The 22,500-nt window shown below is 35.5% G+C and overlaps 1 protein-coding gene across 1 annotated transcript in view; it reads left to right on the top strand.

The window, feature by feature from the left end:
• LOC144969978 (ATP-dependent translocase ABCB1-like) overlaps positions 1 to 22,500 on the top strand; it is a 74,500-nt gene that overhangs the window by 37,297 nt on the left and 14,703 nt on the right. Inside the window, exons 8-19 of the mRNA XM_078909097.1 lie at positions 2,051 to 2,225; positions 4,337 to 4,450; positions 5,527 to 5,637; positions 7,249 to 7,374; positions 8,886 to 9,089; positions 9,930 to 10,100; positions 10,712 to 10,873; positions 11,905 to 11,929; positions 14,245 to 14,286; positions 18,425 to 18,537; positions 19,660 to 19,806; positions 20,342 to 20,443. Of these exons, the coding sequence (XP_078765223.1) occupies positions 2,051 to 2,225; positions 4,337 to 4,450; positions 5,527 to 5,637; positions 7,249 to 7,374; positions 8,886 to 9,089; positions 9,930 to 10,100; positions 10,712 to 10,873; positions 11,905 to 11,929; positions 14,245 to 14,286; positions 18,425 to 18,537; positions 19,660 to 19,806; positions 20,342 to 20,443 (1,492 nt within the window). The remainder of the gene's footprint in view (positions 1 to 2,050; positions 2,226 to 4,336; positions 4,451 to 5,526; positions 5,638 to 7,248; positions 7,375 to 8,885; positions 9,090 to 9,929; positions 10,101 to 10,711; positions 10,874 to 11,904; positions 11,930 to 14,244; positions 14,287 to 18,424; positions 18,538 to 19,659; positions 19,807 to 20,341; positions 20,444 to 22,500) is intronic.

Genomic DNA, 22,500 nt, shown 5'->3' with positions numbered 1-22,500 from the left:
CCAGTCGCTGCTGCTTCTGTTTTCTCTGCAAGTCTGTTCATGAATGCTTCCTTGTCTTTCTTCACAGATCTTTTGACTTCCTTAGCTATGGCTCGATACTGCTCTTGTGCATCCAGTCTTGAAGCCCTTGTTCGGCTTGCATTCACTTGTTCCTTCCTTGTTCTCCTCTTTTCAATAAGGTCCAAGGTGGTTGGACTTATCCATTCTTTATGTTCTGATTTCTTTACCCCCAATACCTCGTGGCAAGTTGTTATGTAGACTTCCTTGATCTTTGCCCAATGTGACTCTACATCTATGTCCTCCTCGAGCTCAGTAAGAGGTTGGAATCTATTACTCAATTGTAGTTTGAATTCCTCATTCTTTTCCCCATCAAGTGCATTCAACTCGAATTTTCTTCTTGTATGTGATCTGGCCCCGTGTTTTCTGAGTCGGAGCTTAAGCTTTGCCAATAGCAGGTGGTGGTCTGATCCAACATCTGCCCCTCTCCGTACTGTCACATCTTCCAATGAACGTCTGAATCTACGAGAGATACAAAAATGATCAATCTGATTCTCTGTCATACCATCTGGTGAGACCCAAGTTGCTTTGTGGATCCTCTTGTGGGGGAACACTGATCCTCCAATCACCAAACTGTTGAATGCACAGAAATTTGCAAATCTCTCACCATTATCATTCATTTCTCCCATGCCATGACGTCCCATGATACCTTCATAGCCTACGTTATCCTGTCCCACTTTTGCATTAGCATCTCCCATCAATATGTTGATGTCTTTCCTTGGCAACTTGTCAATGACTTGTTGTAGCAGACCATAAAATGTATCTTTGTCCTCATCTGTTGCATCATTTGTTGGGGCATAGATCTGTACAATGTTCATGCTGATCTTCTTACTCCGTGTTGTAAAGGACGCCATGATGATCCTTTCTCCGCATTGTTCCCATCCTCTCAGTGACTTCTGGGCAAACTTGCTTAGAATTATTCCTACTCCCTGTGTATGAATCCCGTCCCCTCTCCCTGAATATAAAATCTTCTCCCCAGACTTGAGGTGTTTCTGTCCGGATTGTATCCAGTGGGTTTCGCTTACTCCAAGTATATGCAGCCTGTATCTTCTCATCTCAGTCACAACTTGAGAGCTTTTTCCTGCTTCATACATGGTGCGAACGTTCCACGACGCAATTCGAAGCTGCTTGTTTGGCGAAGACGTCATCGGGTCAGCAGAGTCCTTTCGGCTTTGTCTGTTGTCCTTCATAAATTCTGATATTCCAGAAACTCTTCGGTCGCCCAAGCTAAAAAAAGGATTTGGTTTGTCTGTCTGTGTTTCTGTAACGGTTAGAGTTTAACGGAAAGGGGTGTTAACCCTTTGCCAACCCCCAACCTGGAGGACCAGGTGACTCAAAGATGGAGGAATCACACACCATTAGTCGCCTTTTACGACACGCTGGCTTGGCGTTGGGCTATTCTTGACCCTCTCAGTTGAGGGACCCCGGACACCACACGGGGAAATAATAATAATAAAAGTAATAAAAACAATAACAATAATAATAACAATAAGAATAATGATAATAGTAATAATAATAATAAGAAGAATAAGAATAAGAATAAGAATAAATAATAATAATAATAATAATAATAATAATAATAATAATAATAATAATAATAATAATAATAATATTAATAATAACAATAATAATAATAATAATAATAATAATAATAATAATAATAATAATAATAATAATAATAATAATAATAATAATAATAATAATATTAATAATATACAATAATAATAATAAGAATAATAATAATAAGAATAATAACAATAATAATAATAATAATAATAATAATAATATTAATAATAATAATAAAATTAATAATAACAATAATAATAATAATAATAATAATAATAATAATAATAATAATAATAATAATAATAATAATAATAATAATAACAATAATCCAAACCTCAAACCTCTTCCATCGTGTAAACATCCCATTTCATTCTCATGTCTTTTTTTTCTCTCCTTTATATGATTATTTAAAAAAATTAATCTTCAGATACCATAACAACCTGGACGAAGCTTACAAGTTTGGAGTTAAAAAAGGCCTGACAAATGGGGCGTTGTTTGGTTCGATATGGTGTGTGGTCTACCTTGTGTTTGCCCTGGGATTCTGGTACAGTGGGAAGTTGTATCGCGAGGATGACGCATATGGTGTATCCAATGTACTGGTGGTGAGGAACTAGTTAAATTATTATTTTGAGATTTTTTAATATAGTGCAATGTCCACTAAATGTGCTCAAAGCACTTAACAAGGGGTCCCAAGCTAACAGAAACATGCAACTTGTAGTACGAGACATGACGCCTGCTAAGTGATATTACACGGGTGGTTGGATGGGAGCATCACCCTTGAATCATATACCTATGATGTTCGCATGGGTATACGACCCGATAGTGATGTCGTTTCTTCCTCTCTTTACTAGCCTATCCTGCTTCTTTGGTTTGTGATTGTATTTTTGACAGGGGATATTTTTTTTTCTGTAAATCTTCTGCCTGTTTGTTCTTGGTTATTTATAATTTAGCTTATGATAACTTTAGGTTATGATTTTGATTTACATTTGTACTATTTTTGTTAGATTGCTTGTTTTTTTGTTTCAGCGGTCTCTCATATAACCTCAATTGTGTTGGAAGAGACCTAAAGCAACAAACAAACAAACAAAAATTATTTTGAGATTTTTTAATATAGTGCAATGTCCACTAAATGTGCTCAAAGCACTTAACAAGGGGTCCCAAGCTAACAGAAACATGCAACTTGTAGTACGAGACATGACGCCTGCTAAGTGATATTACAATTTTTTTCGGACAGACTTAACGCTGTTAACTCAATCCTAGAGATGTCTGCTACTTTTCAAAATTTGAAAAAATGTATTAAAAATGAGCATGTAAATAGATAGTTTTATTCAACTACCATAGACATGTCAAAACTAAAAACGTTTGCTTTAATACTACGTCTATACTTTGTCTCAGAAAAATGTAATAAATAGGCATGGGGTAAAAGTAACCCGGGTGAAATAAGGATATAGTCGGTGTTAGGGTTGAGTGAGTTAACGGCCAGGTACTCATTTTCCATGGACTCGACCATGCGCCACTTGGGACTCGAAACCAGGACCTTCCAATCTGATGGCGAGTGTCATACCACTAGACCACAAAGGCGCACGAATGAAATTGTACTGTGTTTGTATGTGTATTTGGTTTTGTGGTTTGACAGTCAGCCTGTTGCTTGTAGGACCTGGTTTCAAGTCACATTTGAGTAGTGCCAAGTTGAGTTCTTGGGGAAAAGCTCTTTATTCACATTATTGTGAATACACTCAGGTGTAAAATGAGTACCTACCTGACCAGTAACTCTGTTGTCATCCAAAAAAAAAAATAATAAAATTGTTAGTGCCTTTACAAGTGTCATGTCTCGTCCTACATGTTACTGTTAGCTTGGGACCCCTTGTAAAGCATTTTGAGCATTTCTAGTGGATAAGAGGTATTTTAAATGGACCAGACCAATAACAGTTTCAGATTCACAGACTAGAGCACACATTTGTAGATGGTCTGAAGGGAAACATTTTGACTTGCCCGATCTTTGGAATATTGACTGACCACGACTAATCAGAATCTGAATGTTAAATTTTTTTTTTTTTAATTGAGCTTTTATATAGCGCAATATCCACTAAACATGCTCAAAGCGCTTTACAAAGGGTCCCTGACCAACAGCAACACGTAACAAGTAGAATGAGATATGACGCCTGTTAAGCGAAATTACAATTTTTTTTCCGGACAGAAACAATGCTGTTAACGGCCAGGTACTCATTTTACACCTGAATATGGTGAGAAAATGTGAGTAAAGAGCCTTTTCCAAGGACCCAACTATGCGCTGAGTGCGAGGCTTGAACCCAGGACCTTCTGATACGAAAGCGAGTGTCATACCACAAGACCACATAGCCGCACAATGTAAGCATAGTCTAGCTGTAAGCTTGTTCTGCCTTGTTCCCTGGGACTGTACGAAGACCCGCTGTATGTGCGGCTATGTGGTCTTGTGGTCTGGCACTCGTCTTTGGATTGGAAGATCCTGGGTTCGAGTCTCACTCTGAGTAGCACATAGTTGAGTCCTTGGAAAGGGCTCTTTACTCAAATATTTAATCCGTACTCAGGTGTAAAATGAGTATCTGGCCGTTAACAGCATTGTCTCTTTTTAAAAAAATTAATTTTTAGGTCCATAAAAAATCCTGGAGTGTCACATATTCTGTTGGCTTCTTGAAAACCACTCATTTTGTCTTTTTTCTTTTTTATCTTGCAGGTGTTTTTCAGTGTCATCACTGCAGCTTTCGGTATCGGCAACGCAGGTCCTGGTATCCAAGCTTTCTCGACTGCTCGGGGTGCAGCCTATACCATATATGAACTCATTGATTTGGTATGATTTAAAAGTTTTTATAATCAAGTTTATTTATATTGCTCCTAATGGGGAAGGCAAGACAACTTTAGAATTCACTGACTGGGTGGGGTTCTTGACCTCCCAAGGCAGGCAGGGGGTCCATACTGTGTCTTCTTTCCCCCTATGTCTGATTTCCAACATGCTCTCTGTCTTTGTCTTGTAATGAGATTACTTGGTTTTGTCCTGGTCCAAGCTGGGAGGGAAACAGTTAAATGCATAGTTTTTGCTTTGGGAGATGATATTTTTTTCCCTTGTAAATCATCTCTCTGTTATGTATTATTATATTTATTTTTAATGTATAATGTAAGCATCTGAGTGTATTCCTCCTTGTTGGATTTTGTACTTGTGTCCAATGAGACTTATAGGTGATCTCAAGCTAAGTACATTGGTGGTTTGCTCTTGGATTCTACATCTGATTCCTATTTGTTCCCAGTTCCCCTTTGTCTTACGTTCTCTTGGGTGCTTTAATTGTAATTCTAGAACTTTTTATGATCCCATTTTCTTCCTTTTTACTGGCGCGGATATAACCTAAATGTGTTTTGCAAGCGCCGTAAAACCTTTAAAAACATACAGGAATAGTCAAAGATGGATCTCAGGAGTGTTATATAGGCACTGTAAAACATCAACTCTTATGATAAAGATCTGAACAAGTGTGTATGAAAGGTGCCAGACAAAGCAAGAAAGAAAAATACAAGAAAAAAAAAAAACATTAAAAAAAAACAAACAGTCGAGCTTGACTGGGGATCGAACCTCAGACCTTCTGATTACCGGTCAGACATGTTACCATTACACCATAGGGGCTTCCGATAGTTGGAACAATTCTTATGATTGAGAAGTGTGTGTGTGTGTGTGTGTGTGTGTCTGTGTGTGAGGGAGAGATAGCGATGACAGATAGAAGATAAATTGAGAAAAGGGGAGTAACATGAATCGACACACAAACACAGAGAGAGAGAGACACGATTGGTTGATTGATTGATTATGCATGATAATCACAATTCATGTTTTTATATTTATTTCGTGTAAAATCTCATTTCACCTTTATTTTCCATTCCCAGAAATCCAAAATCAGCAGCCAGTCAGATGAAGGTGAAAAGTTGTCCAGAGTAGAGGGTAGCATTGAATTCAGAGATATCCATTTCAACTATCCATCCAGGCCAGACGTAAACGTAAGTCGGTTTGACTTTGATTTCTTTTGTGCGGCTCGATGGATCAGCAGTTCAGTGTCTTGCCTTGTCATAAAAGTCAAGCAATGTTAAGCATGATCAGTGGTTGGGTGGATGACAATGATCATGGAAAATTCTGGTCATGACGTCGTGTCCTTGGTAAGGCACTTTACACACAGTACCCCACAATAATTAGGCTTAACTGATCTAGAAAATGAAATCTTGGTTTTTAACACTCTGTATTTTTTCCTCGATAGAATGCATAAATTCAACCCAAAACTGATATTTTTGGTTTGACACATTCAATTTTCAGCAATTTAATTATCTTGCCATAATACAGTGGGTCACCTGTTGGCTTCGACTTCATCCCACCATAACACCAGTTTGACACATTGGGTCACAATTAATATACAAAAATGAATATAACAGATTTAAAAAATAACAAAATACGACACATGGAACTTTTACATGTCTATTACACGAGTACATGTCTATAACATGTGTACATGTATATATGTATATAACATGAGTACATGTATACATGTCTATAACATGAGTACATGTATGCATGTTTATAACATGAGTACATGTATACATGTCTATAACATGAGTACATGTATACATGTCTATAACATGAGTACATGTATGCATGTTTATAACACGAGTACATGTATACATGTCTATAACACGAGTACATGTATACATGTCTATAACACGAGTACATGTATATATGTATATAACACGAGTACATGTATACATGTCTATAACATGAGTACATGTATACATGTCTATAGCACGAGTACATGTATACATGTTTATAACATGAGTACATGTATACATGTCTATAACATGAGTACATGTATGCATGTTTATAACATGAGTACATGTATACATGTCTATAACATGAGTACTTGTATACATGTCTATAACATGAGTACATGTTTACATATCTTTAGCACAAGTACATGTATACATGTCTATAGCACGAGTACATGTATACATGTCTATAACATATACATGTATATATCTCTATAACATGAGTACTTGTATACATGTCTATAACATGAGTACATGTTTACATATCTTTAGCACAAGTACATGTATACATGTCTATGACACGAGTACTTGTATACACGTCTATAGCACGAGTACATGTATACATGTCTATAACATATACATGTATATATCTATATAACACGAGTACATGTATACATGTCTATAACATATACATGTATATATCTATATAACATGAGTACATGTATACATGTCTATAACACGAGTACATGTATACATGTCTCTAACATGATTTCTTGTATACATGTCTATAGCACGAGTACATGTATACATTTCTATAGCACAAGTACATGTATACATGTCTATGACACGAGTACATGTATACATGTCTATAACATGATACATGTATACATGTCTATAACACGAGTACATGTATACAATGTCTATAACATGAGTACATGTATACATGTCTTAAACATGAGTATATGTATACATGTCTATAGCACGAGTACATGTATACATTTCTATAGCACAAGTACATGTATACATGTCTATGACACGAGTACACGAATCTCAAAATCTGTATCAATCAATTTACAGATTTTGGACGGCCTGAACATCATCGCCCAGCCTGGCCAGAAGGTGGCCCTCATTGGCAGCAGTGGGTGTGGTAAGAGTACTGTCATGCAGCTGTTACTACGATTCTATGACCCAGACCAAGGGCAGGTAATATTGTTTAGTCTAGAACAGTTATATATACTTGTATTATGGTAAGAGTACTGTCATACAGCTGTTACTACGATTCTATGACCCAGACCAAGGGCAGGTAATATTGTATAGTCTAGAACAGTTATATATACTTGTATATGGTAAGAGTACTGTCATGCAGCTGTTACTACGATTCAATGACCCAGACCAAGGGCAGGTAATATTGTATAGTCTAGAACAGTTATATATACTTGTATATGGTAAGAGTACTGTCATGCAGCTGTTACTACGATTCATGATCCAGACCAAGGGCAGGTAATATTGTATAGTCTAGAACAGTTATATATACTTGTATATGGTAAGAGTACTGTCATGCAGCTGTTACTACGATTCAATGACCCAGACCAAGGGCAGGTAATATTGTATAGTCTAGAACAGTTATATATACTTGTTTATGGTAAGAGTACTGTCATGCAGCTGTTACTACGATTCTATGACCCAGACCAAGGGCAGGTAATATTGTATAGTCTAGAACAGTTATATATACTTGTATATGGTAAGAGTACTGTCATGCAGCTGTTACTACGATTCAATGATCCAGACCAAGGGCAGGTAATATTGTATAGTCTAGAACAGTTATATATACTTGTATATGGTAAGAGTACTGTCATGCAGCTGTTACTACGATTCTATGACCCAGACCAAGGGCAGGTAATATTGTATAGTCTAGAACAGTTATATATACTTGTATATGGTAAGAGTACTGTCATGCAGCTGTTACTACGATTCTATGACCCAGACCAAGGGCAGGTAATATTCTACAATCATTGTGTGATAAAAGTATTTCGTTGGTTGTATCAAAATAAAGACTCAACAAATAGAGATGCTGTCCTTGCAACCAGACAATATCAGTTGATGTGTGTGTGTGTGTGGGTGTGTGTGTATGAATAATCATATGTTTTATCAGTATTGCCATTAATAGGGTATGCTACTACAATTTAATTCTGATCAAATATGCGTCTGATGACAGCTGCGATTCCTCCTTCATGTAAATTCCAATTTGAAACTCATACATATGTAAATGTAATTTTTTAAAGAATAACCAAGATTTCGTATTTTCAATCTCTTTAACTGTAAATTCATCTTTAGGCATCTGGTAAGCAGTTGTCCTTCAGAGCCATAAGGCCCATGGAGCCGGAGTCTATCCTGAATTCAGATGATAGCAGTTTCTTGCTACCCTTTTTAAAGGACACTTGTCTATTGCAAAGTACTTTCTGCCTGATCTATCAGACCCAGCTACCCAATCACTCAGGGAGGTCAGAAAATAACAAATCACGACTTCACTCAGGATAGATCTCAGATCCTTGCACGTGAAATGAGTCCTCTACCAACTGAGCTAATAGTCCCCCCCCCCCCCTTCCCTGAGCCCAGATATTGCTAGCACTGAAATAACACCTAATTGATATGATTTGTTTCATTTGTGCCTTTGACAAAAACTTACATTGAAATATTTCATTGGATGCCTTCAGGTTCTTATAGACAATAAAAATGTCAAAGATTTGAACGTGAAATGGCTTCGGCAAAGCATCGGCCTGGTCAGTCAAGAACCCATTTTGTTTGCGACGTCGATCGCAGAAAATATTCGATATGGACGGGAGGATGTGACAATGGAGGAAATGATTGAGGCCACAAAAAATGCAAATGCTTACAATTTTATCAAGGAACTTCCAAATGTGAGTGAAATATATACGATTAATAAAACTTTTATTTAATGTTGAGTCAATCAAATATTTGAAAAGTTTGAAATGGAGTCTGTTTGACACTCTGTCCCGTTTCTTCTTGGATTTTTAAAATATTGAATTGGAATCGTGAATTTTTTGGGTAAATTGAGAATGTTTTATCAAGGAACTTCCAAATGTGAGTATTTGATATCATGTGATGGAATGTATTGGGAAAGTTAATTAAACTTCAGACCATAATAGTTTCATAATTTTATTTTATTTTGTAATTGTTTATATGAAGAAGAAAAGGGAGAAGAAGAACAAAAAGAAGGAGAAGAAGAAGAAGAAAAAGGAAAAGTAGAATAAGAAAAAAGAAGAAGAAGAAGAACAAGAAGTAGGAGAAAAAGGAGAAGAAGAAGAACAAGAAGTAGGAGAAAAAGGAGAAGAAGAAGAACAAGAAGTAGGAGAAAAAGGAGAAGAAGAAGAACAAGAAGTAGGAGAAAAAGGAGAAAAAGAAGAACAAGAAGTAGGAGAAAAAGGAGAAGAAGAAGAAGAAGAAAAAGGAGGAGAATGAGAATAGGAGGATGAGGAAATGGGAGATGATGACGAAAAAAAGGTAGAAGATGAAGGAGAAGAACAAGAAGCAGTTTTCTTGGGGGAGAATGATTGGCATTACTTTAAACACTTGAAATATGTTTGAATTTTCAATTATTCAAAATGGAAGCAAAAGTCAGATTTGATTAGCCTGGATCTTGGATGTCTGGTTCTGACCAAAAGATTTTCATTCAGATCCGAAATTGTTTGTAAATCATTTATGAGTAATCTGGTTATACTATTGATTTGTGTCTTCAGGAATTTGAGACGTTTGTGGGTGAACAAGGGGCACAACTCAGTGGTGGACAGAAACAAAGACTGGCCATTGCAAGGGCTTTGGTCAGAAACCCTAAGATTTTGTTGCTGGACGAGGCGACGTCAGCCCTGGACACTGAGAGTGAATCAATCGTGCAGGATGCTCTCGACAAGGTGAGAAGTAGAAACACCAACAGTTTATGTGATCAAACAATTTTATTTTTCCTTATTCCATGAAGGTTTTTAATCGGGTGTTTCATGTCATTTTCTTGGTGATTAAAAAAAAATATTCATCATCATCATCATCATAAACATCATCAACGTTATCATCATCATCATCATCATCATCATCATCTTGTCATTGTCATTGTTGTTAGCACCACGACCATTATCACTAATTTTCATCAATTTATTGCCCGTTTTAATTTTCTTTTCGTTCCATTATTCCTCAACCACCCTCACCATCAGCTCCTTTCTCATCTCACTGGGCTATTTCCATGGACAGTCATAAGGTCAACGAATGATCCTTATTTTTATTCCATTTAAAAAGAAAATAATGATAAGTAATTAAAATTTAAGCTTCAATTAATTGAATGAAAACATAATGTGGACGTTTCGGGTTTCCCCTTTATCAACAAAACGAGATGAATGAAAGAAAGACCCGAATCATCGACATCAGTTGTTTTCATTCAATTAATTAAACCTTACATTTCATTACTTATTATTTTTTTGTTGTTTTTTTTACCTTCGAGCTTCAAGCAGCAACATTTTCCTTTTTATTCCAGGCATGCGAAGGGCGCACAACTCTGATCATTGCCCATCGATTGTCCACCATCAGAAATGCTGACATCATCGTCGGGTTCGACAAAGGGAAAATAGTGGAGAAAGGAACACACAATCAGCTCATGGAGAAGAAAGGGATTTACTATCAGCTCGTTACAAATCAAGTGAGAAAAACACTTTCCTTTCATTTTGGACAGAAATTTTTTACATCAAATAACAATATTGCATTACTCTGAAAAAAAGAAGAAAAATCAAGTATTGAAAAAATTTTAGCCAGAAAACTCATCCCTCAAATTCCTCTCAATTAAAATGACCGTCATCTTGGCAAAAACTCTTCAACCTGGGGCCTGTGAATTCCCAGGTTTAAGAGTTGTTTTTTAATTATTTTTTTTCCAAGATGAGGGTCATTTTAATTGATTGACATTTGAAGGATGACTATTCTGACCAAAATTTTAAATACACGTTTTTTTCTTTTCTTCCAAATATGGCAGAATGGACAAAGATCATTCATAGAAAATACATGTCTGAAGTGAAATGTCCGTCTTCATTAATTTCCTAACCATTTGATGTGACAATTACAACGTCCCTGGTCATTAATACTTGAAACAAAAATAATTCTCTTCATTCTCCCCAATAAAAGTTTTCACTTAAGATATCCGATTTCAAAGACTAATGGCTACGTTGAGCATGGACCACAGTTGCACTTGGTCCTAAAATACAGCAGGTTACATCCCCCTTATGTAAAAAGTTGTATTTTTGCATCTTGAATTTTAGTCTCTTGTTAGACTGAGATCTCGGTTTTCATGTAAAATTCTTTTGTGTTCACCAATAATGCTTTGATCATTTCAGACACCATTAAAATATGGATTAAAGTTTTTTTTGTCCTGTCAAAAGATTTAAGTTGCTTTAAATAACTTTTGAGTTCCAGCCATGCACACCTAAGTTTTGGCACAGCCTTAGGCTGGCAAATGTTTTTAATTTCAATAATTGAAAATATTTTACCCAGAAAATCTTAAGCCTGAATTTATGACACTTAGTTCCCTGACAGTTTAGGCCTGAAAGGCAGTTATTCAAAATTTTTAATTTCTTTGACTTATGATCAGGAAGCGAAGTGTTTGTTTATTTTTATTATATGAGAAGATTACACAACGTTGTTAATTGATTTGACAATTTCCGTTTGTTTTATTATCTGCAGCAAGTGGAACATGAAACAGAAGAAGGTCAGTATGTTTATTTAGATTATTTAAATATTCTTAATCCTTTAAATTTTTTTCTGATAGAAACAGCCAGAAATAAATTAAAATAACAGAATTAAACAAACGAGAAGAAAAACAAACTCTTTTGATTTCTTTTATAATATTTGTGTAAAGTGTCACCCAGGGCTTCAGGGAAGTCTTAGACACACACACACACACACACACACACACACACACACACACACACACACAACCTACAACACGTAACAACAAAAGTTGGGAGTAAATAAATTATGACATAGAGCTAGACATGTAAACAATGACAGCAATGTCAGAAAGTGTCACATGCTCCCTTATTTCATGAATTTAATTTAGAAAATCGTAAAGAGAAGAAATGATTTGAAAAGAAAAGAACAGTATATGAAATAAATATTTATCATGTATTATTTATTAAGATTATTTGTTATTTATTAATTATTATGAATAATTATTATTTATTATTCATCATGATTATATATATTATTATATTATCATTTATATTATTTATTATGATTATTTATTACTTATGATTTGTTCTGATTATTTATTGAGTAAAATCAGGTTAGGACATAGTCCAAGACAATTCAATTTATAAACAATAAAGATCCACTGATAGTCTAAGACAATTCAATTTATAAACAATAAAGATCCACTGATAGTCTAAGACAATTCAATTTATAAACAATAAAGATCCACTGATAGTCTAAGACAATTCAATTTATAAACAATAAAGATCCACTGATAGTCTAAGACAATTCAATTTATAAACAATAAAGATCCACTGATAGTCTAAGACAATTCAATTTATAAACAATAAAGATCCACTGATAGTCTAAGACAATTCAATTTATAAACAATAAAGATCCACTGATAGTCTAAGACAATTCAATTTATAAACAATAAAGATCCACTGATAGTCTAAGACAATTCAATTTATAAACAATAAAGATCCACTGATAGTCTAAGACAATTCAATTTATAAACAGTAAAGATCCACTGATAGTCTAAGACAATTCAATTTATAAACAATAAAGATCCACTGATAGTCTAAGACAATTCAATTTATAAACAATAAAGATCCACTGATAGTCTAAGACAATTCAATTTATAAACAATAAAGATCCACTGATAGTCTAAGACAATTCAATTTATAAACAATAAGATCCACTGATAGTCTAAGACAATTCAATTTATAAACAATAAAGATCCACTGATAGTCTAAGACAATTCAATTTATAAACAATAATGGTCCAGAAAGGCTTGTGTGGAACATTGCCAGATAAAACGGAAAGAAAAAATATCTCAAAACAATAAGCCAGCCTCGATTGGGGATCGAACCTCAAACCTGATGATTACCAGTCAGATGGTCTGCCATTCCACAACAGAAGTTTCCTGATAATTGGGACGACTTATCGATTATATGTGGGCATCCTTGAGATAATCAGTCGCATGGTGAAAAGGTTTGAACAGAGATATTGACAATTTTAGGTCAAGAGGTCAATTTTTATGGAAAATCAGTTCTCATCACAAATCATTTATCTACATATTGATGAAATATTTTAATTGAATTCTTCTCCTAAATATTTTATTTTAATTTTTTAATGAAGTTAACTATTATACTTAATATCAACTCTTTGTCAACCTTGGAAGCGATTTCCTCAAAATTAGGGTTTCACACGCTAGCCCATGCATCTGACCATGACTTCATGAAAAATCACCCGATTTGCTTCAAATAAAAATTAAAATGCTTAGGAGAGATTGGGCTTTCAAAAAATGCAAACAAACGCAAAGCAAAAGTTTTCACCACATAACTGATTATGTCAGGGACGCACACATATTCTATATTTGTCTCATGGGTTATAAATAATTTGTCATTATAATATAATGGGTTTATTTACGAGGATGAATAGAAATTCTTCAGATTGCATGCGTCTATGTTGATATAAATCAGCACAAATCAATGAGAAGATTTACCTTTATGAGTATATATATAATATATGGCATCTCTAATCCGGAACTCCACAATCCGGATGTCTCCATTATCCAAACAGGGGACGGATGTTATTTTATTTATTTGTACACTTTCTGGAATGATTCCATTATCTGGATGTCTGTGTTATCCAGACAAAATGCTGAGAACGGAGGTGTTCGGATTGAAGAGACATGACTGTATATCACTTTAATGGACACTTGAGGTCAAGGTTCAAAAGAATGACTAAGCCAAAATCTGACCTATACTTTAGAGTCATGCTAGCGTACACCACGTTTTATTTGTCTCTCTAACCATTTTCTCTTTTCAGTGTTTTCATTACTGAAATTTTTCACCAAGCCTGAAGTTACAGGTGCCAATACATAAATTACTCAACCGTTGATTTCTTTTCAAGTTTAATGAGATTCTACCTTGAATTTTCAATGTTTTTCAAACCTGAAATTCTATAAATTATCTCAATCTCATTAAAAAAAAATTATATATCTTTCCTCTCTTGACCTTAAATGTGTTGTCACTGAAATTTACTACATGATAGGACAAGCTGTTAGTTCTTAATTCTGGATTTTACATGTTTTGTAAAGTAAATGTTGCTGCTCGAAGCTCGAAGAAATAAATAATAATGTGAAATGGATTGTAAGCTTCAATTTAATTACAAAAACAGATCAAATGAACGTTTCGGGTTTCCCCTTTATCAACAAAACAGGATGAATGAAACACCACAGATGAATGAGATAATGTGGTAGTGGTGTAGTTATGTTTTGTTTGTTCATCTTAACTACGCCACTACCACATTATCTCATTCATCTGTAGTGTTCCATTCATCCTGTTTTGTTGATAATGGGGAAACCTGAAACGTTCATTTGATCTGTTTTTGTAATTAAATTGAAGCTTACAATCAATTTCACATTATTATTTATTACATGTTTTGTAAACCACATGACACGTCAGTCCGTATCAAAAGCCGTAATAAAAATAATGATAAAATTATAAAATGAGTACTCAGACTAGAGATACCTTCATCATTATTTGGAAGAAACCCTAAATGAAAGAAAATTAGTCAACATATTTAAAAAACAAAAGAAACAAATGAAAATGATAAAGAAAAGAAAAGAATAATTGTTGTGTGAAGGTTTTTAAGAACTGTTAGATGACTCGAATTGAATTGTCTGTGTGACCACGTCTGTGGAAACTGTAAATATTTGTATGGACCTGCTGGGGTTTGGATGAAACAAGCTTTTTTGGTTTTGAAGGGAGTTAAGCTCATCGTCAATGAAAATGACAGAATCAATCGATTCTCATAGTCCTGGTTTGTTATTGGACTTTTTGCTCCTCTTTTATAATTTCACTCCAAGTTCTCAGATTTGTGTTTTCATTTATTGTTCTTAGCTGATTTTATTTCTCCATCTTGATTTTTCTTAGTTCTCTATGAAACTTTTTTTTGTTTGTTTTTGTTTTATTTTCATCATTTGTTTTAAATCAAGTAGTCCTTCATCTTTTTTATTTTTAAGTCATTTCAGAAGAAAGGAAAATAAAAATCACCTTAGTTATTTTCAGCCGTTTTGCTCAGTGATTTTTACACAGATATTTTGTGTGTTTTCAATACAAACGCTGATGCTTGAATGAATAACAATAATAACACTGAATAGAAGCTTCAATGTAGTTTATGAAGACAGATGATGTGGATGTTTGACAAAGGGGAAACCCGAAACATCCATAGGATCTGTCTTTGTAAATTGAATTGAAATTTCCATTCCATTTTATGATTGCCATTTATTTTCTGTACGAAAATCTTTTAAAGCTTAATTAGACTTGAACAGGACACGGAATTTAATCCACATCCATTCATTCATTCATTCATTCATTCATTCATCCATCCATTCATTCATTCAGTCATTCATTCATTCATTCAGTCATTCATTCATTCATTCAGTCATTCATTCATTCGTTCGTTCATTCATTTGTTCATTCATTCATTCATTCAGTCATTCATTCATTCAGTCAGTCATTCATTCATTCATTCATTCATTCATTCATATATTCATTCATTCAGTCATTCATTCATTCATTCATTCATTCATTCAGTCAGTCAGTCATTCATTCATTCATTCATTCATTCATTCATTCATTCAGTCATTCATTCATTCATTCATTTAGTCATTCATTCATTCATTCAGTCATTCATTCATTCATTTAGTCATTCATTCATTCATTCAGTCATCCATTCATATATTCATTCAATCTGTCTCTCACTTACTCCAATGATTGGATGGTCCGGGGGTGGGGGGGGGGGGGGGGTGAGTTGCTGGCTACAGGGGGGGGGGGGTGAGTTGCTGGCTACAGTGGGGGGGGGGGGGTGAGTTGCTGGCTACAGTGGGGGGTGGGGGGTGAGTTGCTGGCTACAGTGGGGGGGGGGTGTGAGTTGCTGGCTACAGTGGGGGGGGGGGGGTGTGAGTTGCTGGCTACAGTGGGGGGGGGGGTGAGTTGCTGGCTACAGTGGGGGGGGGGGGGTGAGTTGCTGGCTACAGTGGGGGGGGGGGGGTGTGAGTTGCTGGCTACAGTCTTAATAATCCGGTTCCACTCATCCCGGTCATTGGCCTTACTCCATCAACTCCTATATCATCAGACCTGTCTATTCCATGACGTTGTTCTGCCTCCATCAACTCCTATATCATCAGACCTGTCTATTCCATGACGTTGTTCTGCCTCCATCAACTCCTATATCATCAGACCTGTCTATTCCATGACGTTGTTCTGCCTCCATCAACTCCTATATCATCAGACCTGTCTATTCCATGACGTTGTTCTGCCTCCATCAACTCCTATATCATCAGACCTGTCTATTCCATGACGTTGTTCTGCCTCCATCAACTCCTATATCATCAGACCTGTCTATTCCATGACGTTGTTCTGCCTCCATCAACTCCTATATCATCAGACCTGTCTATTCCATGACGTTGTTCTGCCTCCATCAACTCCTATATCATCAGACCTGTCTATTCCATGACGTTGTTCTGCCACATTCCATTAAGTTTGGGTATTTTATAAAATCTTGTAGAAAAATGAAATGTCATTGAAGATCTAAGTTGCATCAAATTTTTAAAAATTTAGGTACCTAATAAGATGAACTATCCACATGACTCATCAATCTGTTTTCTGCCAAGACAACTTTGCACACGCATAGACCAAGACTTTCTTCTGGACTCCTATAGATTATCATGGGTGGTAAAAAGTTGTAGAAGATGGACAGGCTCTTTCATCAATTGGTCACTTAAATGAAATATAATGCAGTGCGTTGAAAGCCATCATGAATGAGCACTCACCTCGCATGCAATGGGACTGAAATGGGTCATGATAGCTCAGTTGATAGAGCACCCGCTTCGCATGCCATGGGACTGAAATCGATCCCGTTTGAAGTCGAGATTTTCTTTTTGGACCCTCCTCTGTCCATTTGTGGTTGAGTTGCTGGGTCTTGTCAGATCTGGTGGAAAGTACTTTGTGATTGACTAATGTCCTATCCAAATGGTAACAAGCAACTATTATTGTCCATTTCAAGCGACAGAAACCAGGATAAACTTCGGCTTTATTGGCCTAATAATGTAGGACTACTTTTTGTTTTACTGGACATAAATATTCTATCAGAGATTCAACAAGCTTTCATGAATTAATCTAAACTGTCATATATCAATATTGGACGGACAAAAGGCACCAAAACCTCAAAACATTGATACAATTCTGTCTTCAAATATATTCCTTTTTTCCACAAGTTTTTAAGAATGGTTAGAACTTAATGGTGTGTTGGTTTATTTTTATAACCTTTTCGAGCCTAATTAAACTTTAAAAATTACCAGTTTAATTCAAAAACTCCAAAATATTCGTGTAAAATCAATTGAAAATCAGATTTTGATAAGTATGGTGATTTTTTTTTAATTGTTTTTTTTTTTTTTGCCTCATATGATTTAATTTGTTTTAGATTTGGTGATTTTGATTTCTGGATATAACAATAAGGCTGTTGATAACAAACATTCATTTACAATAGGTGGAAGGTAATTTGTGTGTTATATCTATATATAGAGTCTATGGGAGCCAGTTTAAATCGAAGCGGGAAGGTTTGTTTTTATGCAATAACAAAACAAATGTAAATTAAATTTGTAGTTCAATTGATTTGTTCAAATCTTAAACTTTTCTTTTTTTAAAAAAAGAAAGAAAACGAATATGATGTAAAAAGAATGTTAGATAAGCATTTCAGAAGTGCATAGAGTTAAAAATTGCCAAAATTAAATCTGTTTTTAACCTTCTCCTATAATTTTTAGATTTCATCATTTAGTGGTCAGTCATTCAGAATATTTTAAATATTGATTGTGAGGAAAACGTTATAATACAAATTTGTATTGAATTTTACACTCTTCTTTGAAATGCTTTTCACAATGCATTAAAATATTTTTTTAAAAAACCATAACATATGTTTGCACGAGGCTGTTTTCAAATTTCAGATGCAGAAATAAAAGACATTGTGAAAAGAGAGTCGAGGAAACTGGCATCACGGTCACTGTCGAATACAGAACAAAAGGAGAAAAAGGAAACGACTGTCAAAGAAAAAGATGAGGTATTTAGATAATGAATTTTGTCTTCACACCAAACTTCAGTTAATTTTGTCTTCATATCAAACTTCAGTTAATTTTGTCTTCATATCAAACGTTACGCACTGTTTAATATGTGATGGATTACGATATTACAGTAGTTGGGATTTGTTTCCTAGTTTTGAGACATTTTTTTGGTTTGGATATCAAAATCATTTTATAGCAGAGAATGAAGAATTTTCAAGTTTCTGTTATTTTAATTTACAAGAGCGTTTTTTTCAGTCTTGACTCTGTAGCCCTGACTTCAATCATCAGTAAACCACTGCAGTTTGATGGGTGGTTTTTGTTTGTTTGTTTTTTTTTCTCCTCCCATGGTGGGCAGGAGGTCACTTGCTGTGTCTTCTATCTTCCTATATCTATTTTCTGAGTTTGCTCTATGTCTTTGGGATAACTTAGTTTTGTCCTGGGCCTGGTCGGAGCCCTTGGCTTAGAGGGGAACAGTCAAATGTGTAGTTATAGCTTTGGGAGATGGTATCTTTTCCTTGTAAATCATCTCCTGTTATGTACTGTTACATTTTTTGTTTTGAATTTCTAATGGTTTGTAAACATTCAAGTATGTTCCTCTTCATGGGGACCTGTGCTTGTGTCTGGACATTTAGGTGATCTCAAACTAAGTACAATGATAGTGTGCTCTTGAAATCTACATCTGTTCCCTATTTCAACCCTTCCCCTTTGTCTTACTTTTTCTTGTATTTTTTACTATTCCATTTTCTTCCTTTTTTCTGAGATCGATCCCAGAGCATACTCAATGTCTCAATCGTTTCTATGTTACATGTTTGTGTTGAGAATATTGGCTATTAGGCTTAAAAATGCTGGCCAATTAACTCATGGCGTTTGTGTGTGTTGAACCCGTGACCTCAAGAATTCGAGGAGAGAAGGATCTAGTCAGACTGAGCTTTGAAGCGACTTTTTTGGGGGTCGTGGATAGCTCATACGGTAGAGTCACAAGTCACAATCTCCCCGGCCAGGCAGAGTTGTTGTACCAGTAAGGTCACGGGTTTTAACCCCAATCGCCGCTACGAAGTTTTTATTCTCTGTTATCTTCTGGTACTTTCCTACTCACTTTATTTCTTGTTATTATCCTACAGAAAGAAAATCTTCCAGATGCTCCTTTTGGTCGTCTGATGTCTTTGAATGGTCCAGAGTGGCACTTTATTCTACTGGGATGTCTGGGTGCTCTAGTCAACGGAGGTCTCCAGCCAGCCTTTGCTGTCATTTTCAGTGAAATTCTTAGTGTAAGTTTTTATTTTCCATCTAACTTGAAGCAACTTGGCAATATACACTGTACAAAGAATTTTTGAAAGGACGAAATAAAGTATTATAATTAGTATTATTATTATTATAATTATTATTATTATTATTATTATTATTATTATTATTATTATTATTATTATTTTATTATTATTTATTATTATTATTATTATTATTATTATTATTATTATTATTGTAATGGCATCTGAATTCAAATCTTTTTGTAAATTTGATTTTTTCTCTCACTTCTAATCTCTGATAGATCAAATAAAATCTCTCTCTGACTCTGACTCTATTTCACATTTTTACAAAATGCTAATTTGATATTCTACAAGTTGATATTTAAAAATGCTTGTTTTATGTTGAAAAAGTTTGTTGCTGTGATAATGAGGTTTGAGTGTTCCTTGTAAATATATTATCATTACACAGTGACTTTTGGTCAGTACTGACCCACAGGTGCTGGTGTCCGTAGGACAGTACTGACCAATAGCCCTAGCCCTATCATTATGTTCTCCACAGGTTTTCACTTTGCCTTACGATGAAATGGCCGACAAGATGTTGATGTACTGTTTGCTTTTCGTCGGCATCGGTTTCCTCAGTTTCTTTACAATGTTTTTACAGGTGGGAAAACGATTGTCATTATTATTACCCCCCCTTAATCAATGACTACTGTGTGGGCTTCCTGACCTCCCACAGTGGGCAGGGAGGCACTTACTGTGTCTTCTATCCCCCTATATCTGTTTTCCAACTTGCTTTCTGTCTTTGTCTGGGAATGAGATTACTTGGTTTTGTCCGAGCCCTGGCTTGGTACCCGAGCTGGGAGGGAAACAGTCAAATGTACAGTTAGAGTTTTGGGATATTTTTTTTTTGTCTTGTAAATCATCTCTCTATTATGCACTGCATTATGTATTGTTTACATATTATATATGATTTGTAAACTTTTCAGTGTGTTCCTCTTAATGGGGACCTGTGCTTGTGTCTGGATGAGACTTTTAGTGATCTCAAACTAAGTACTTTGATAGTGTGCTCTTGGAATCTACACCTGTTTCTTGTTTGAACCAATTCCCCTTTGTCTTACCTTTTCTTGCGTGGTGCTTTAATTGTAATTCTAGAACTTTTTACTATCCCATTTTCTTCCTTTTTACTGGCGCTGATATGACCTTAATGTGTCGCAAGTGCCGTAAACCCTTAAAAACAACCAAAACAAATCAAAGACTAGTTAGTGGAAATGTTATCTTCTCAATTTTTTGGGAAAAGCTTTGGAGAAACAAAAGTGTACCTGTAAGATTAATCAGTAACAGTAGTCTTAATAGTGGCTATTGGTCTTGTGGTATGACGTATGACACTCACCTTCAAGCTGAAAGATCCAGGGTTTGAATCCCACTCCGATCGGCACATTGTTGAGTCCTTGAAAAAGGCTCTTTACTCACATTCATTCACCTTACTCATGTGGAAAGGAAAATACAAGAAAAAAATCATCCCAAAAAATGAAAGGTCTGAGGTTCGATCCCTAGTCTAGGGAAGCTGATTTTTGGAATGTTTTTTAAAAAATTAAATTTTCTTTCTGTTTAGTCTGGCACTGTTTCATACACACTTTTTCAGATTTTTAACAATTTTCTCTCAGGGTCTTCCACCCTATGAAGGCTGATTTGATTCTAGCTTTTGTACTAGGGAAGGGAGAGTAACAATTTGCTTGCTATCCTCTACATAGGACGTTAGACTATTGCAAAGATTTCCCTTCCAGATCTAAGGTGGAGCTAGGGGAATGGGGCGGGTCCAGAATAAACAGACAAGCAAACAAACACATAAATAAAGACATAGGTCAGTTTCCATGTGTAAAGGATTTTCACATTGATCGATGACCAGATGGGGGATTGCAAAATTCCGGACTTTGCATCTTTGGGTAAGGCAAGTATCACACATTAACTTAACCATCCCAGTTGTGAATGAGTACCTGGTTATATTCATATAATAAATATAATACATTCATTGTATTTGTGCCTTATAAGCTAATTTCCCTTCATTCCTCGGATCTGCAGCAATCTACGATTTTGGAATCAGAGAGTAATTTTCTCCTTAAAAAAACCCCAAAACAACCCACATTTCCCCCTATCAAATGTACTGGCAGTGAGAGACTTGATGTGTAGTGGAACAAACAGGATCAGTTTCCCACTCTCCAGAGGTTAGCTTGAGTATCAATGATAATTTATCATCTTAATTGCTCTAATAGTGGGGGTTAGCATTGTCATCGTCATAGCTTGTCGCTCCAACACCGAATCCACTCCACAGCATCTGTGGAGCAGACTCTTATGTCATGGTCAGTGCAGCTGGGCCTGTCCTGGCATTCTCTAAGGATGTGCTCCATCTTCTGCTCTGGGCATCCACATGTACACAAGCTAGTCTCAGCCAGCCACCACTTTTTCATGCTTCCAGCTGTTCTCCCAATTTTTGCCCGTGCTCTGTTCATTCCTGGGGAACTCAGTTCAACAGCTTCATTTGCATGATTGTCCCACTCCCTCTATGTGGAAAGTCTGCATACAGCTGCATGGTCAGGGTTGATGCTTTCTTCCGTCATGAAGCTCTTTCTCGACTTCAGTCTACTTGTCGTTGGGTTGTGGTCAACATAGTAGAAATGGGACTTAAAAGTAGTCGTTCAAAATTTTCCTTTTTTTTTTTTC

Source organism: Berghia stephanieae, chromosome 4, assembly GCF_034508935.2.
Source record: "Berghia stephanieae isolate SIO BIC M18660-M18661 chromosome 4, UCSD_Bste_1.3, whole genome shotgun sequence".
Lineage (NCBI taxonomy): Eukaryota > Metazoa > Mollusca > Gastropoda > Nudibranchia > Aeolidiidae > Berghia > Berghia stephanieae.
This window is presented reverse-complemented; position numbering and strand designations above follow the sequence as displayed.